The sequence below is a fragment of the Lynx canadensis genome, chromosome D4, assembly GCF_007474595.2.
Source record: "Lynx canadensis isolate LIC74 chromosome D4, mLynCan4.pri.v2, whole genome shotgun sequence".
Classification (NCBI taxonomy): Eukaryota; Metazoa; Chordata; class Mammalia; order Carnivora; family Felidae; genus Lynx; species Lynx canadensis.
In genome coordinates this window covers 20,026,373-20,044,165 of record NC_044315.2, presented here as the reverse complement: position 1 = coordinate 20,044,165, position 17,793 = coordinate 20,026,373, and the positions used below count along the sequence as shown (strand labels likewise).

The 17,793-nt window shown below is 37.4% G+C and overlaps 1 protein-coding gene across 1 annotated transcript; it reads left to right on the top strand.

Moving 5' to 3' along the window:
- Positions 1 to 986: 986 nt before the first annotated feature.
- On the top strand, positions 987 to 1,337 carry LOC115499479 (60S ribosomal protein L36a-like). Its single transcript, XM_030293412.1, has one exon. The coding sequence runs from the start codon at positions 1,014 to 1,016 to the stop codon at positions 1,320 to 1,322; it is 309 nt and encodes a 102-aa protein (XP_030149272.1). The 5' UTR covers positions 987 to 1,013; the 3' UTR covers positions 1,323 to 1,337.
- The last annotated feature ends 16,456 nt before the right edge of the window (positions 1,338 to 17,793 follow it).

Sequence of the window (17,793 nt, the reverse complement as noted above, 5' to 3'; positions counted from 1 at the left end):
CTTCCTTTCATTTTCAGGTCCTCTTTTGCTCCCATTCTTTGGCCTCAAAATGAATACAAATTGACAAAATGGAATCATTTCTGCTTGGCACAGAGCTTGGCAACCAGATAACACCAGCAAAGCCAGGTCCACATTTACTCTTCCCCACATTCATCGGCATGCAAAGTTCCAAGATGGAAATTTGTTTCTCCTGCAGTTTTATGACACTTCCACTGCCTGATTATCCCACTTTATGGCAATTTGCATCATTACGGGCCTGTGGCAAATGAAACAAATTGCCATAAAATGTTGGGAAAATCCTAAATCATGGCTCTGTCTGGCTTGCTTGAATGATGACACTGAGGTTGAATTCAGATGGCTTGGTTCATTTTGCTACAAACAGTCGTGCCGGCCTTAATGGGGGCCACTGGCTCAAACGTCAGGATGCGTGGTGACTACCAAATGAGGCAAACTAATAGAATTTTTTTCCAATGCGCTAAGCAAGTCTTCAGTAAAGAAAACACATTGATTCCGAAGTTGTTTACTACAAACTAAATAGAACCCCTATAGCGTTTCCCATGCAGCTCACATTAGAGCTAAATTAACAGCCCTCATATGTATCCATTCTACTAGTACCAGACAAAAGTGCTTACACCATTAGGAATGTAAGTTGCCTTAGTCTAAATCTTGATACAGAAGATTGTCTTTTTCATTTAACTGCCTCGCTATCAAAAGTTGTAATATCAGGCATAGACAGGCTTTAAAGAAAAACGAAATGCACTGAATGATCATGAATAATTGCTGCATTTTAATTCAATGGTGATGTGTTAACTTGAAAGTAAAAGAATAGGAGACCAACGGTTAGACATGTGAGAGAGAAAAAAAAGAAAAAGAAAGAAAGAAAGAAAGAAAGAAAGAAAGAAAGAAAGAGAAAGGGAGAAAGAGAGAGGAAGGGAGGGAAGAAGGAAGGGAGAAAGAAAGAAAGGGAGAAAGAAAGAAAGGGAGCTTTCTGTGCCGATACCCGTCTCACAGCCATGGTGACCGTTCCTAAAACCCACCAGACTTTCTGCAAGAAGTGTGGCAAACACCAACCCCACAAAGTGACACAGTACAAGAAAGGCAAAGATTCTCTTTATGTCCAGGGAAAGCGGCGTTATGACAGGAAGCAGAGTGGCTCTGGTAGGCAAACTAAGCCAATTTTCTGGAAAAAGGCTAAAACCACAAAGAAGACTGTGCTGAGGCTTCAATGTGTTGAGCCCAACTGCAGATCTAAGAGAATGCTGGCTATTAAGAGATGCAAGCATTCTGAACTGGGAGGAGATAGAAGAGAAACAGCCAAGTGATCCAGTTCTAAGCTTCATATTTTGTTACATTATGAAGACAATAAAATCTTGAGGTTACATTCACTTCATTTGGTTGCAGTTGGTCTTTTAAGTGTGAAATAAACTAGTGCCCTCAATAAAATTCCCTTTGTAGGGAAATTTATGCTAGGAAGGAAGGAAGGAAGGAAGGAAGGAAGGAAGGAAGGAAGGAAAAGAAAGAAAAAAAAGAAAGAAAGAAAAAGAAAGAAAGAAAGAAAGAAAGAAAGAAAGAAAGAAAGAAAGAAAGAAAGAGAAAGAACGAACGAACTTCAGGCTAACAACTTTAATAATTATTATAACTTGTTGATTAAAATCCTGGCTCTGCTTTTGAAAACTTCCCCTGTGAGTACGTTTATGAGAGGAGAAGCTTCATAGTAAGAAGTCCTCTTGGCTCACGACTCACAGGATTCACTGGGGCCATGAGACTGGAATAAAAGCAGTGAGGTTTTATTTCTCAGAATCTCCTATATCTCGCATCCTCCTAACCTCCAAGTCATCCTGAACGTTCTGACTCAAGACACTTGCAGTGGATGCTAGCTCTTCCTATAAAGGAGGCAAGCCTTCCAGAATCACCCCTGTATCCTCTCATACCCTCCCCCCACCTACTGGGGATGTTCCCTGGATCATTTAAAACAGAGGAGAATGGCCTAGGTGCAGAGAACCTGACAAAGGAGATTGAGTCCTGAGTATGGAATTAAAATCATGACAGACAAACTATATCAAGAACTCAGTATCCAGGTAATTGTAATATTCTTGAAAGCAGGACATTTTATGGAGTCTGGCTTTACATAATTTCACACACACACACATTTTTCAGGTAATACTTGACTAAAAGGAAGTAATTAAATTCATCATTATCATGAGCATTTAATATGTGCCAAGGACTGTATTGAGAGGTTTAAGTGATTATTTGATTTCATCAACCCAACCCTGCCATTAGCCACTTCCAGATGAGTAGCCTAATTCGTAGAGAGGCTAACCTACTTCCTCAGGGATGGACAGGCAGCAGACACACAGCCAGAATCTGAACCAAAGTCCAGTGTCACCGAGAATTCCATGTGCCCTACCACCGCACCACACGGCTGCAACGTACAAATCAACTTTTCTGCTAAACTAACATTATTAGTCCAACAATAAACTCCACAAGATAAAAGGTCCTTGCATAATTTAAACAAGTACCACACATTGGGCTGCTCCTGGATGATTTTTATGACTCATTAGCACAGCCTTTTCTTCCTCTCACTCGTTTATCCTTTTCTATTTCACCGTCATTGCCTAGACAAAGTGTCATAGTCTCTCACTACAGAATGAAGAGTTTCTGACTCTGGATTTTGCTTTCTTTCCATCTTGAATTTGTTCATTGCGAAGGGCACCAAAGCCGCACCTCATAAGCCAAGCCCACAACACTAACCAATGTAAAGATCTCCGGTATTTGCCATTTACGGCAGTTGGAATTAATGTCGTTTGAGTGACAAATTGAAGTGCATATTTCCAGACTATAAGTATTTATTCTGATGTTCCCTTAGATTTCACATATGTTCTTTTCCTTTTGGTTTCTAAAGCAGGAAGCATAGAAGAATTTCTAGAAATCCACATGGTCTTGAACCAGAGGTCCTAATTTGCAGTTTCTAAAGCATCTGCTAAGTTTATGAATCTATATGCCACATATAGATTTTGAAACATCCCTTTGGCATACATTACATACTCAACCTCATATCTGAAAGGAGAACCAATGAGCTAAAATTCTTTAGTAATAACCAAGTTTGGGGCTTCATTTTAAAACCACAGCGTGGCAGTTTTCAGACCCACTTGCATTTTTCAGGTCTAGTCTCATCATGGAGAAACACTGGCAATTCCTCAAGGAACACTGACATACCTGTGAGGCATTTCAATGAGGGCACACATTTTCATTCTTCCTCTCAATTCACCAAAATGTGTGGTACAGATATAAATTTATTGTTTTTATGACAACCCAAATTATCCTGTGGTTCAAATGTCTCCGATGGAAGGAAGCATTTTAATAAATAAGATGCAAACTCATTGTTTCTTTTCCATGCTTGAGGCAACATTAATTGACCAACCTACACAAATAATAGCATAACGATCAACATAACAGAACGATCAACAATTGATCGTGAGATCAATAATAATTTAAAATCTGCTCTTCTTTTTTGAGAACTTGCCCCATAGCTTACCATAAACTGTAGGCAATATCTATGGGAACCTCTGTTAAAATTTTCAAAGAATCCACTCCATCAACTAGTTGTGCTAGAACTTTCCTGTGAGCTGAGAGGAAGTATGTTATGGGGTTAAGAATCTTTCCCTGTGACTTCAAAGCCAACATCAGATACAGAAGCAGAGCAATTCAGAAATCTTATGTCAATCCTCTTTGATAAATCCCACATTCTTGGCATTTCCAAAGTTCTATTTCTTTGATCAAACCCTGAGTGCTACACGCATGGTACATATTCTCTGTGGAAAATGCATACGGCTAAGGGTTTTCTAAGATGATCTCATTTAATCCTCATAGCAACTATGAAGCATGTACTATTATCCTCATTAGAGATAAAGAAACTGAGCTCACCAAAACCAAGAGACCCCACCATGTGAAAGATGAACCTGCAACTAAAACCCTAGGAACGTGATAAGAGTGTCCAAAAGGTTAATAGCTATATTGCCTCCTTTAGTCATCCTCCTAAAGGCTGGTCTGTAAAGTTTAGGAGCTTACTAAGTGCTTTTTCCATCCAGGATTTAGCTCAGAAGTCATCTTTGGGCTCATAAGTGAGAAAACACAATTGACTGGGGAACAGAATGGAAGAAAATTTAAAAATCACTGAGCCCAATTATATATGAGAGAAAATAATGTCAGAGAAGAGATTGTCCAAGTTAAGCAAAATCCTTTGATCAGGAGCTTCTGCCTAAACACTGTGGCCTTCTGACATGCCACATTCCAAATGTAAGTAAGATTGGGTTCACCTTCATCAAGCAGTGATATAGGGATCTGGGACATACTGCTGAGCATCTTGTGAGCCAGGATTAGGACTTTCGATTTGTTTATGTGTGTGTAACTATCTCTCCGGTGTCCCTTGGCCCAAGGTAAAATAACTCTACTTTGTTATTCGTGAGCTGTAAGGGCCCTTTCCGGTATAATTCAACTTTCTCCCAACACTTCAACTGGAAGTACTATTAGTAAAATCCTTTCCAATAATTCTGCTAATAGTTTCCAGCAAACTTAAACCTGGAGCGACATTTGAATGAATTTATCTGTAGTGGACTTCTGCAGGAATCTATAAGTCATTCTGATTCATTCTCAGTTTCTGCAGGAAAGTATTTATTTTCTAAGATGAGACAGAATAGAAGTGGGAATCGTTTGTATGGAGTGAAGCACAGCTTGCTGATTAAGTTACCTTCTTTACCTTTATTATTCCTGAAGGATTAAGCCACGGGAATTTTGGAACTCAGAGCTACAGATTTCTTCTTGGGATCTCTCCAAAATCTCAGAGAAGCACTAAATATCCCCACGGGGTTCTAATAATTTGCACCACGTTGAAGTTGAGATTTTGTCTGGAAAAATACTTTGAAAAACCAGCTGGTTGAAAATCCGACCATGCTTCATCTGCTGGTATATAAATATATGAAAATGTGTCCAAAAAAATCAATTCTCTTATATGCTCCATTGAAAGTGAGTAACCAAAATACAAGTAATCATGTGAAAAGAAACAGAGGAAGTTATTGACTGGTAACTGGCATGATTTTTCAATAATGAATAATACCTTACAATAGTGAAAGGGTTTACAAAAGTAAAAATTATTTTGAGGTATGTAGATTAAGCACAAACTCCAAAATATCAGAAGTCCCTGTGAAACCATGACCATTCATTTTTACCTTATAGAGACTGCAATGCAAATGGAATGAATTTGTGTTCAGGTTTAGAAGACATAGCCACTAAAACTTCAGAACAAAACTTTCAATCTAACTGGGAATTAACCCTTAGAGGGATTGAAATGGTATGTAATTTTGCCTGCCTTCACAGATAATTATTAAAATACATGAGACAAGAGGCTCCTAAGAGTCAATTATAAAACCTGTCCTCAGGAGTTAATAATTCTGAACACAATTCCAACATGTCGGTTTCTCCTCATACCACCAAGCAATTTGTGAACATCAGCTGGGTGTCCTACAATTCAACTTAATTCTGACACTACCTACTCAAAGAGAACATCAGACTCCACAGGTTAAGGGCTCAGTCCCACAAGACTGCCCTCTACTTCAGATGCCAATTGCAAGTCCAGACTGTTACCTGTGCTTGTGACCAACAGGCTCTAAATCAGAGGTTCCCACGACTCCCTCCTTGGGTTCAATCAGTCTACTAGAGTGCCTCACAGAACTCAGGACAATCGTTTATTAAAAGGGTTTATGAAGGATATGAATCGACAGCTAAATGAAGAGGTACATAGGGTAAGATGTGGGGAGAGTTTCCATGCTCTCTGCAGACTCTGCCACTGTCTCCAAATATCCATGTGTTCACCTACCCAAAAGTTTTCTGAACACTGTCCTTTTGGGTTTTTATGGAGATTCCATTACATAAGCAAGACTGATTAAGCCACTGGCCATTGTTGATTGAACTCAATCTCTGACCGCTCTACCCTGCCCAGAGGTGAGAAGGGTGGTACTGAAAGTTCCAGTCATATTTCTCTGGTGACCAGCCACCATTCTTCATTGCTTTCCAGAAGTCACCTCATGAACATAATGAAAGAACTTTGACTACTCTCATCACTTAGGAAATTCCAATGGTTTCAGGAGCTCTGTGCCAGAAATGGGAACAAAGACCAAATATAGATTTCTTATTATAAACCACAACATCATGGAGATAGAGCATCTTTAAGACAAAGTAGACCCCTACCACTTGGGAAAACAAGAATAAGGGTTCCTGGGTGGCTCAGTCAGTTAAGCATCCGACTTGAGCTCAGGTCGTGATCATGCAGTTTGTGGGTTCGAGCCCCACATCGGGCTCTGTGCTAAAGGCTCAGAGCCTGCAGCCTGCTTCACATTCTGTATCTCCTTCTCTCTCTGCCCCTCCCCTGCTTGCACTCTGCCTCCGTCTCTGTCTCTCTCTTGCTCTCTCAAAAATAAGCATTAAAAAAATAAATAATACATTTTAAAAAACAATAATAATATGATCCATGAAGCCAGGCCTTATCCTGACCCTGGCCCAGGGGACTTCAAAAATAAGGAAGCATGAACACAGACAGGTTCCTGGGACACACAGGGAGAGGAGCCTCCTTCAGAGATTCTGCCAGGTGTAGACTTTTAGGGGAAGAATGGACTATATAACATCTCTTGGGTCCTGAAGTAGAAAAGAGATTTGGAAAGAAGGAGTATCTCTGAGAAGAAAAGATTCCATTCTTGTCAGGAGAAAGACTGCCAAGAAAGGGTTTCTTTTAGTATGTACCACAGGACAAGCTCTGCTGACATGAACAACTGTGAACAGGCCACAAAGGTAATAGAACGTACAACTTAGCACCTACCGACATCCTGTGATCTTTCTCTAGGGTGCAGCCCCCACTCTAGACAAGTTTTATCATTGATCTTAGCTACGGGGAGGCTAACAAAAGCTAAGATGATAGCAATTCAACATTGTTAAAAAATTGTTTCTAATTTTAAATTGTATAGCAATTATTAAAAAAACAGAAGCACACCCACCAACCAGAGTTTATACATTTTAACATCTTGCTCCGTACATTACACGTTTCTTTCTTCTTTCTTTACAGACATAGCTAAATCCCAACTACGTCCTCTCCACCTTCCTCTCCTTCTACCCCGTGAAAGTCTACTGCAACCTGGAAGTTGATGCTTACCACTCCCATGCATTATTTTCAATATTAAGTAAATAGGAATTTACTAAAAATATGTAGTATGGCTTTGTATAACTTTTAGCTTCTCGAAATGGCATTCTGTACCAGGAATTCCCCACATTGGCTCTACTGACATTTTTGATGGTGTATTAGTTTCCTACTGCTGCTGTAACAATTGGCCCAAAACTCAATGTCTTGAAACAGCACAAATGCATTCTCTTACAGTTCCAGAGGTCAGAGGTTAGAAAGGAGTCTTACAAGGCTTAAATCAATCTATCAGCAGGGCCTGAGAAAGAATTCATTTCCTTGCCTCTTCCAAATTCTAAAGATGTCTTCAGGGCACCTGGGTGGCTCAGTTGATTAAGTGTCTGACTCTTGGTTTCAGCTCAGGTCATGGTCGCACGGATTTGTGGGTTCAAGCCCTACACTGGGCTCCATGCTGGCAGCAAGGAGCCTGCTTGGGATTCTCTCTCTCCCTCTCTCTCTGCCCATCTACTCATGCTGTCTCTGTCTCTCTCAAAATGAATAAATAAACTTAAAAGATAAATGAATGAATGAATAAAGATGTCTTCATTCCTTAACTTGTGGCCTTGCATCATGTAGCCTTTTCTCCCCGTTTCGATTATCACATTGCCTTCTTCATCTTTGACCTTCTCCCTGCCTTTCTAGATAGGCCCTTGTAATTACACTTCAGGTCCAACAAGACCATCCAGGATAACTCCCCCATTTTAACATCCTTCACTTAATGACATCTGCTAAATTCCTTTTGCCACAGAAGGTAACACTCACAGGTTCTGGAAATTAGGACATGGACCTCTTTGGGAACCATTACAGAGACTACCACAGGCCAAATAATTCTTTCTTGAGAGCCATCCTACTCATGGTGGAAAGTCGCTGCATACCTGGCTCGTATCCAGCAGATGTTAGCAGCGTACCTCTTGTTTTGGCAACCAGAAATGCCTCCAGGTGTCTCCTGGTGAGCAAAATCACCTCAGCTGAGAACCACTGTTCTACATGTATGTTCCCCACATGGATATTTCACTCTCATTGCATGTGAGAATTATCCATGTCAAAACATTTAAGAACTAGTTCTTTAATTGCTCTATCATATTCTGTTAGGTGAACAGAATAAAATATAAACGTTTTCCCAACTTTTTTCCATATTCCAAACAATGCTTAAAAATCTAATGCATAAAAATCTAACAATGCATAAAACAATGCATAAAAATCTAAATGTCTCCTCATAAGTATACATGAAGAATTTACGCCAGGGCAATGGTTCTTTATTTAACATGATCAGAATCACCTGGAGAGCTCCTTCAACTAGCCCACCCAGACTCAGTAGGTCTGGAGCAGCGCCTGAAATAGGGAATTTTTAACAAGTTCCCAGATGAAGCTGAAGCTGGTGGTCTGTGGACTACTCTTTGAGAACCACTCCTTTAGGATATATATCTGCAAGTACGATTTTCCAGGTATTGCCAAACTGCTACCATGGTGGTTATGGCAATTTCACTGCCACCTGCAAGGAATTGACTCACGTTTGCCTACAACCAGACCAATAAATGGTGCAGAGAGACTGTCATTTCTTACAAAAGCAAGGGGGTGAAACTGCATTTCATAGCCTGTTATTTTGTATTTCCCACATTAAAGGAGTCGCACATACTTTTGTAAAAGTATTAGCTTTTTGGGGTTCCTATTCTCTGTGTTGCCTGTTCTTTTTTTTTTTTTTTTTTTTTTGCCTGTTTTTCTAACAAGTTATGTGTAGAAATTCTTTCTACACTCCAGATACTAAATTTTTGTCAGTTGTACACACTGCCAATGCCTTTTCCTGGTAGGTCTCTTATCTTCTGAATTTGCTTGTAGCTTCTTTTGATTAAAAGATATTTATTTCAACATAGTTAAATTCATGTTTTTTGTAGCTTTTGATTTTTCATCTGAAGAAATCTTTGCCTTCCCTAGAAGTCATAAAGCTATTTCTCTTAACTTCTATAAATTTTGCTTTACATATTTTTGGTCTTTAGTCCATCTGGAATTCACTTTTGTGCATGATATGAGGTAGGGATCTATTTTAATGAATTCCACGCGGATAGGTGGTTGACTCAGCCCTACTTATCAAGTAGCTGGACTCAAGGATTTGCAATGTCTCCTTCACCATATGTACATATATGTGCATGATCCTGTTTGAGCTATTATATTCCACTGAATACCATTTGTGCCAATACCATACACTTTCAACCACTGTAGGTTTATAATAGGTCTTAATTTGTTAAATATTCCTTTCTCTTATTCAAAAATGCCATGGCTCTTCTCTTGATTCTGTTAAGTAAAATTTTAAATTAGCTTTAATTCTATGAAAAGAAATATACAGAATTTTTATAGTTCTTGAATAGAAATTATAGATAACAGTTGCTATTACTGTAACATCAAGTCATCCATTCAGTAACAGGGCACACCTGTCCATTTATTTAGGTCTCTTTTTATGTTGTTTAATAAAGTTTAAAAAGCTTGTCCATAAATGTCTTTGGTAACTTTTTGGGCATTTGTTCCTAGGTCCTTAAAATACGTTGCTATTCTTAATGACATTTTAATTGAATTTTCTAATTGTTCTTTTTGTTGTGTGTTTTAAACTTATTTCTTCAATTTGAGAGAGAGCATGAGTGAGCAGGGGAAGGGCAGAGAGAGACGGAGGAGAGAGAATCCCAAGCAGGCTCTGCAATACCAGCATGGAGTCCAATGAGGAGCTCGAACCCACAACCCTGAGGGTCATGACCTGACCTGAGATTACGAGCCAGACGCTCACCCAAATGAGCCGCCCAGGTACCCCTAACTGTTCCTTTTGTATAGAAATGTTAATGTGGTTTGTACATGGATATTATATCCAGCAATCTTGCTGAATTCCCTGATTAGTTCAAATATGTACATTGAATTAGTTCTATTCCTGTAAGTTTTTCTAGATAGGCACTATTATCGTTTCCAAATAATGATGCACGTGTTTTCCTTTTATTCCCATGCTTTGTGGTGTTATCATGCCAGTTAGAATCTCCAATGCTATACCAAAGAGAGCTGCTGACAGTGGAGATCCCTGTCTCCTACCCATCTTTGAAAATATTAATATTGATTTTGCCATGTCACCATTAAGCATAATACTTCCTATATTTTTTTTAAATTACCATTTACCAGGTTAAGAAAGTTAACTAAGAGAGGTTGTCACAGGTAAATGCTGAATTAAATGTGTGTCTTGTATTTATTGTTTGATTATATGGTTTTTCTCCTTTAAGCTGTTAATGAGATAAATTACACTGATTTTCTAAGGTAGTTTTTGTATTTATCAGTTATAGCTGAATATATTTTAAAGAGTCAAATTATTCTATTTATCTGTTGTGAAACACAGCAGACCCCTGCCGTCACCATGTCCTCATCCACAAAGGCAATGCATTTTATGTCTTTTAATGGATTCTTTCAGTGCTTATTCTCTATTCCTAAAAAAAAAATTTTTTTTTGATGCTTATTTATTTAGGGGAGACAGAGAGAGAGAGGGCAAGCAGGAGAGGATGAGAGAGAGACAGACACAGCATCCAAAGCAGGCTCCGGGCTCCCAGCTGTCAGCAGAGAGCCTGACGCGGGGCTCATACCCACAAAGCACGGGATCATGACCCGGGCCAAAGTCAGACGCTTAACCGACTGAGCCACCCAGGGGCCCCTATTTCTATACTTCTAAATAAAATGCTTGCACATTGTTACTTCTTAATTTTCCAGAGCTTTAATTTTTATCATCTTTCTACTGTCTTTCACTCCCAACTCCTTCCACAGAGATATACTTCCCTTCCCTCTACCATGCTAATAAATACTTATTTTACTTAGGTAAATATTCTGCGTTTACATTATTAAAACTATACAAATACTATTCACAGCTCAATGTAGTAAGCTATGATTATTTTTCCTCTGCAAACTTTATATTCTTAGCACATACTGTCTTGTTTTCACCTGCTAGGTTTTCTACAAGTTTACAACCAACACCGAACTCTTCACCAACTGTCTAAAACTCATTTGAAGATGATCAGATATATCAGGTATTGTATCAACTTTATCTTCCTGAAGAAGTCTCTCCCAGGTCCTTTGACCTGCTCCAGCATGGATGGTTGTCCGGCCTGCCTGATACATAGCTACTAGCTTAGAATCTATCTTTGCCATCACCCCAGATATCCCCTTTGCATTTCTCCTGTGAGGGATCTCCAAAATCTAGTATCCCATGCTTCATTCTTTGGCTTATTCCTCTTTTTATGAAATATATCCTCTGGTAGATTCCAGAGAAAGAATAGGTGGAGATAAAATAATACGGCTAAACAGAATTATGGGAAGGAAAATCTTTTTCCTCAGAATGTTGAAACACTACTCCATTGTTTTTCCTCTTCTAGTGGTGAGGTTAAGAAATAAGAAATCCTTGTGATTTCTGATACTTTGTATGTGACCTTGGTTTTTCTGTTTGTTTTTTTCTTTCTGGAACCTTGATGATCAGTCTGGTCCCAGGAATCCAAATTTTCACAGTGATAGGTGTTAGTGTAGATCTCTTTTTACCTATTATACTAACGCATCTCTCTTGTACTTTTAAACTCATGTCTTTTAGTTTGGAAATATTGCTAAATCTTTTTGTTGACAATGTTGATCTCCTTTCAGAACCCCTATTATTTGGACGTTGTACTGCTCTTCTAACTTTCTTCTCTTTCTTCCATGTGTTTTTTAATATTCACCTGCTTTACTCTTTATTGTAATAAATTTACATTACATATTTATCTAATTTTTTTAAAAAATCTGTATATGTCCATTTGGTTAATCTTTTGCTCCATCCATTATTAATTTCTGTGTGCTTTATCAGTCACAGAGAGTAGTACATTAAATCTTTTTGTATGACTTAACATTTTGTCTAACTTCATAAATTCTACCAAGTTTTACTTTATATACCGAGGCTATGATTTTAAGTACTTAGAGAGGATCTGAATTGTTATAATTTCCTGACAATAGTTCCCTTTATCATTGTGTAATGATTATGTAATGATTCTCTACTTACTAAGTATGACAAATATAGCTACACCAGTTTTCTTCTAGTCCGCATTAGTCTGACAAATTATTTCATTTTCTTTACATGCAACCTGTGTCATTACATTTTAGGTGTTTCTCTTTGAAGCAACATATAGGTAGGGTTTGTTCTTTCTCAATCTCAAAGTCTCCAAATGGGCAAAATTCATACATTTCTATTTCTTTAGATGTATTTTAATCACTTTGTGCTTTCATTTCATCATACTTTTCCATACGTTTTGTGCTTCTATGCTTTGTGTTGAATAATCATATTTTACTTGTCTTTCTTTCTTCCACGATTACTACTAAGTGGAATACTTAGTATCAAAAATGGTCTTAGGGGCACCTGGGTGGCTCAGTCAGGTAAGTGGCCGACTTTGGCTCAGGTCATGATCTTGCAGTTCATGAGTTTAAGCCCCAAGTCGGGCTCTGCGCTGACAGCTCGGAGCCTGGAGCCTACTTTGGATTCTGTGACTCCCCTCTCTTTTCCCCTCCCCTTCTCACCCTCTCTGTCTCTCAAAACTGAATAAACGTTAAGAAAATTATTTTTAACAAAAATGGTCTCAGATGCTAACCCTTTATCACATGTGTCATTTGCAAATAACTTCTCCCATTCCATAGGTTGCCTTTTAGTTTCCTTGATTGTTACTTTCACTATGCAGAAGCTTTTTATTTTGATATAGTCCCAATAGTTTATTTTTGCTTTTATTTCCCTTGTCTCAGGAAACATATCTAGAAATGTTGTGCAGGCAGATGTTAGACATTTCTGCCTTTGCTCTCTTCTAGGATTTTTACGGTTTCAGGTCTCATATCTAGGTCTTTAAACCATTTTGAATTTATTTTTTTGTATAGTGTAAGAAAGTGATCCAGTTTCATTTTTTGAATGTAGCTGACCAGTTTTCCCAACAGCATTCATTGAGGAGAGTCTTTTTCCCATTGGATATTCTTTTCCTGCTTTGTTGAAGATTAATTGATCATAGAAGTGTGGGTTTATTTATGGGTTTTCTATTGTTTTCCACCGATCTATATGCCTACTTTTGTGACAGTACCATGCTGTTTTAATTACTATGGCTTTGTAATATAACTTTGAGTCAGGAATTGTGATACCTCCAGCTTTGCTTTTCTTTTTCACAATTGCTTTGGCTATTCAGAGTCTTGTGATTCCATACATATTTTAGGTTTGTTCTAGTTCTGTGAAAAATGATGTTGGTATTTTGATAGAAATTGCATTAAATCTGTAGATTGCTTTGGCTAGTTTAAACATTTTAACGGTATTTATTCTTCCAATCCATGAGCATGAAATGTCTCCATTTCTTTGTGTTACCTTCAATTTCTTTCATCAGTTTTCATGGTACAGGACTAACACCTCTTTCTTTGATTAGGCTTATTTCCAGGTATCTTATTATTTGGGGGCAATTGTAAATGGGATTGTTTTCTTAATTTCTCTTTTGCTGCTTCATTATTAGTGTATAGTAATGTAACAGATTTCTCGACATTGATTTTGTATCCTCAAAATCCTACTGTCATCCTACTGATGACAATATTAGGTCATCTGCAAATAGTAAAATTCTACTTCTTCCTTACTGATTCTGATGCCTTTTATTTCGTTTTGCTTTCTAATTGCTGTGGCTAGGACTTCCCGTACTACGATGAATAAAAGTGGTGAGAGAGGATATCCTTGTCTTGCTCCTGACCCTAGTGGGAAAGCTTTCAGTTTTCCTCCTTCAGTATGATGTTCACTGTAGGTTTTTCATATATGGCATTTATTATGTTGAGGTATGTTCCCTCTAAACCTACTTTGTTGAGGGCTTTTATCGTAAATGGATATTGTACTCTGTCAAATGCTTTATCTGCATCTACTGAAAAAATCATATGGGAGGTAAAACGTTGATTGACTTGCAAATACTGAACCATACCTGCATCCCACGAATAAATGCCAAATGACTGTGGTGAATGATTTTCTTAATGTACTGTTGGATTTGGTTTGCCAACACTCTGCTAAGGATTTTTTTCATCTATGTTCATCAGAGATATTGGCCTGTAGTTCTCTTTTTTTGTGATGTCTTTAGCTGGTTTTGGTACCAAAGTGATACTGACCTCATAGAATGAATTTAGAAGTTTTCCTATTTTTTTTTTTTTTGAATAGTTTGAGAAGAATAAGTATTAACTCTTCTTTTGGTGTTTGGTAGAATTAGCCTGTGAAGCCATCTGGTCCTAGACTTTTTGTTTGTTGGCAGTTTTTTGATTACTGATTTAATCTCTTTGCTGGTAAACAGTCTGTTCAAAATTTTTTTATTTCTTCCCACTTCAGTTTTGGTAGGTTATATGTCTAGGAATTTTTCCATTTCTTCTAGGTTGTCTAATTTGTTGGCATATAGATTTCATAATAAATTATTCTCTTACAACTGTTTGTATTTCTGTGCTGTTGGTTGTTATTTCTCCTCTTTCATTTATTATTTTGTTTATTGGGGCCCTTTTTTTTTTTTTTTACGAGTCTGGCTAGAGGTTTATCTATTTTGTTGATCTGTCCAAAGAACCAGTTCCTGGTTTCAATGATCTGTTCTATTGGTTTTTTTAGTTTCCATACCATTTATTTCTGCTCTCATACTGTTTTGCCTAGTATCCAAAATAAATAGAGAATTTATACAACTCAACACCCAAAAAACAAATGATCCAATTAAATGTGGGCAGAAGACATGAACAGACACTTCTCCAAAGAAGACATCCAGATGGCCGACAGACACATGAAAAGATGCTCCATCTCACTCATCATCAGGGAAATGCAAGTCAAAACCACAATGAGATATCACCTCACACTTGTCATAATGGGTAAAATCAACAACACAAGAAGCAACAAGTGTTGGCGAGGATGTGGAGAAAAAGGAACCCTCTTGCCTTATTGGTGTGAATGTAAACTGGTGCAGCCACTCTGGAAAACAATATGGAAATTCCTCAAAACATTAAAAATAGAATTACTGTACAATCCAGTGATTGCACAAATGGGTATTTACCTAAAAAATAAAAAAAAATACTAATTCAAAGGGATAGATTTACCCCTATATTTTAGTAGCATTATTTACAAGAGCCAAGATATAGAAGCAGCCCAAGTGTCCATCAACTGACGAATAAAGAAGATGTGGTAAATATATACAATGGAATATGATTCAACCATGGATGGAACTGGAGAGTATAATGCTAAGCAAAATAAGTAAGAGAAAGACAAATCCCATATGATTTCACTCATATGTGGAATTTAAGAAACAAAACAAATGAGCAAAAGAAAAAAAGGAGAGAGAGGGAGAGGGGGAGAGGGAAATACACACCAAGAAACAGACTCTTAACCACAGAGAGCAAACTGATGGTTACCAGAGGGGAAGTCGGTGGGGAATGGGTAAAAAAGGTGATGGGGATTAAGGAGTTCACTTGTCACAATAAGTACTGGGTGATGTATGGAATTGTTGACTCACTATATTGTACATGTGAAACTCATACTGTATGTTAAATATATTGGAATTTAAAAATTCTTTTTTAAATAAAAAAAGGTTAAAAGAATATCACATAATGCCTGGCACATAGTAAGAGCAGAATATATACAAACTTTTATCATTAAAAAAAGAAAAAAAAAAGAATGGTCTCAAAAAGCAGGCCTTCAAAGAATGGGGTTTCTGTACTGTTGGTGATGACTAATTCTAATAATCAAAGGAAAACCCAATTGCCTCCACACAATTGGATCTGGGATCTATGTAGATAACCCCAAGGTTCCCTGGGAAGCCTCTCAATACTCCCATGTCCAATAGTAACAGTTAATTAATATCTACAGCAACTTAAAAAATGCTACCACTGAGCAGTTGGCTGTTTAGAAATTAAGCAAATTAAGTAAAAAAAAAAAAGTAAAAAAATAATAATAACCACTTTTTCCTCCAGTCTAGTGTCTTCTCAAGTTCATTCATTCTTCTCAAATTTATTAAGAGAACATAGTGTCTATAATTCTATCCTCATCTCTCTCACCTCTCTCTTACACTCACTGTTCTAAACCCTGGGTATTTTTCTTATAGCTGTCTTCTAGTTTACAATTTTCTCTTCAGTTGGGTCTAATTGGATAATTAACCTCTGAAATGAATTTTAGTTTCAAATTTTCCAATTTTTTTTCATTTCTAGAAGTTCAATTTTATTTTTTTCCTCAAACCTGCCTTAGCATCATTTTGCTTGTTTTTTTCTTATGTTTCCTGGTCTTTCTTGTTAGCCATCTAAAACATACTAATTATGTAGCTTCACATTATTTTATCTCAAAATTTGACCTGCGAAACATTTTTTGTCTACTCACCCTAACTCATGATGGAATGTTCTTAAATATTTTTAGGGTAAGTTCACCTTACGTAGAAATATTTTTTCTTGTAGCCTGGTTTATGGGAAAATATAACATCCATTTCTTCCTGGCATTCTAAGGTAAGGACTACTTTTAGTTAATTTATTAGTTTGGTAGTATGGAAAAGCATAGGTTTAACCCATATGTAACACACACACACACACACACACACACACACACACACACACACACTTGGAGTCTAACAGGCTTCTCCATCATTAAGTGAAATGTACTTTAGTTTTGGATGTAGATCAGCTCATCCTAAAGGTCTGATTTCCATTGCATGTTTCAATGAGTGACACTCTTGCCAACTGCCAGAGCAAAGCCCACTCATAGTCTACCAGATAAGATAAATAAATAAGTACAGTATAATGAAGTCAATATTACTACAGAATTACCATTTTCAGATAGTTATTTCATTATGATCAAAGTGGGGGCTAAAAATAGTATATTAGGCAGGAAGAAGAGCAAATTCAAAGGCACAAAGGAATGCAAGCCTGACATTCTTTGGAAACGGAAGAATAAAGGACAAGTGGAAGACCAAAGATGTGAGGTGGATGTGTTGACTTGTACATAAGGGTGGACAGATCAGCTACAGTTATCTTATAAAAAGCCTCCTCTTAACACACTGGAAGAAATTCTCATTAGGTTACATATCTAGTTTTGATATAAAAATTTGTTTCCTCCAGTAGAAATATGAAATTATTACATATTAAAAGCTGCTTGCTGATTGACTCAATTATTTCAAACATGGGGGACATATATAATTAATAAACTTTTATAGTAAAAATTATTTCCTGGTTTAATACGTATTCTTCTTTAGATTCTTGGGGGGAAAGGGAGAAGCTGAGCAGGATTTTTCTCTGGGCTACTGCCCAAGAAAGGGGTTGAAGAGGAAAAACGGGTTGTTAAAGAGGGCTGGACATAAGCCCAGCCCAGTCAACATGAACACAGAGCGTAAGACAAGAGGGAATAAAAACACCTGCTAAGGCATACTGCCAACTACGCTTTTCAGAAGACAGAAGAATTGGTCAAATCTTGTGCTTTTGAGGAACGGACACTAGACATATATGCATACTGGAGTTGTAAATTATATGAATTTGATACTTTTTCCTAAAGAAAGTCCTGGATTTTATATATATATATATATATATATATA

Coding starts and splice junctions, on each gene's coding strand:
- LOC115499479 (XM_030293412.1), top strand. CDS start 1,014: ATGGTGACCGTTCCTAAAACCCACCAGACTTTCTGCAAGAAGTGTGGC.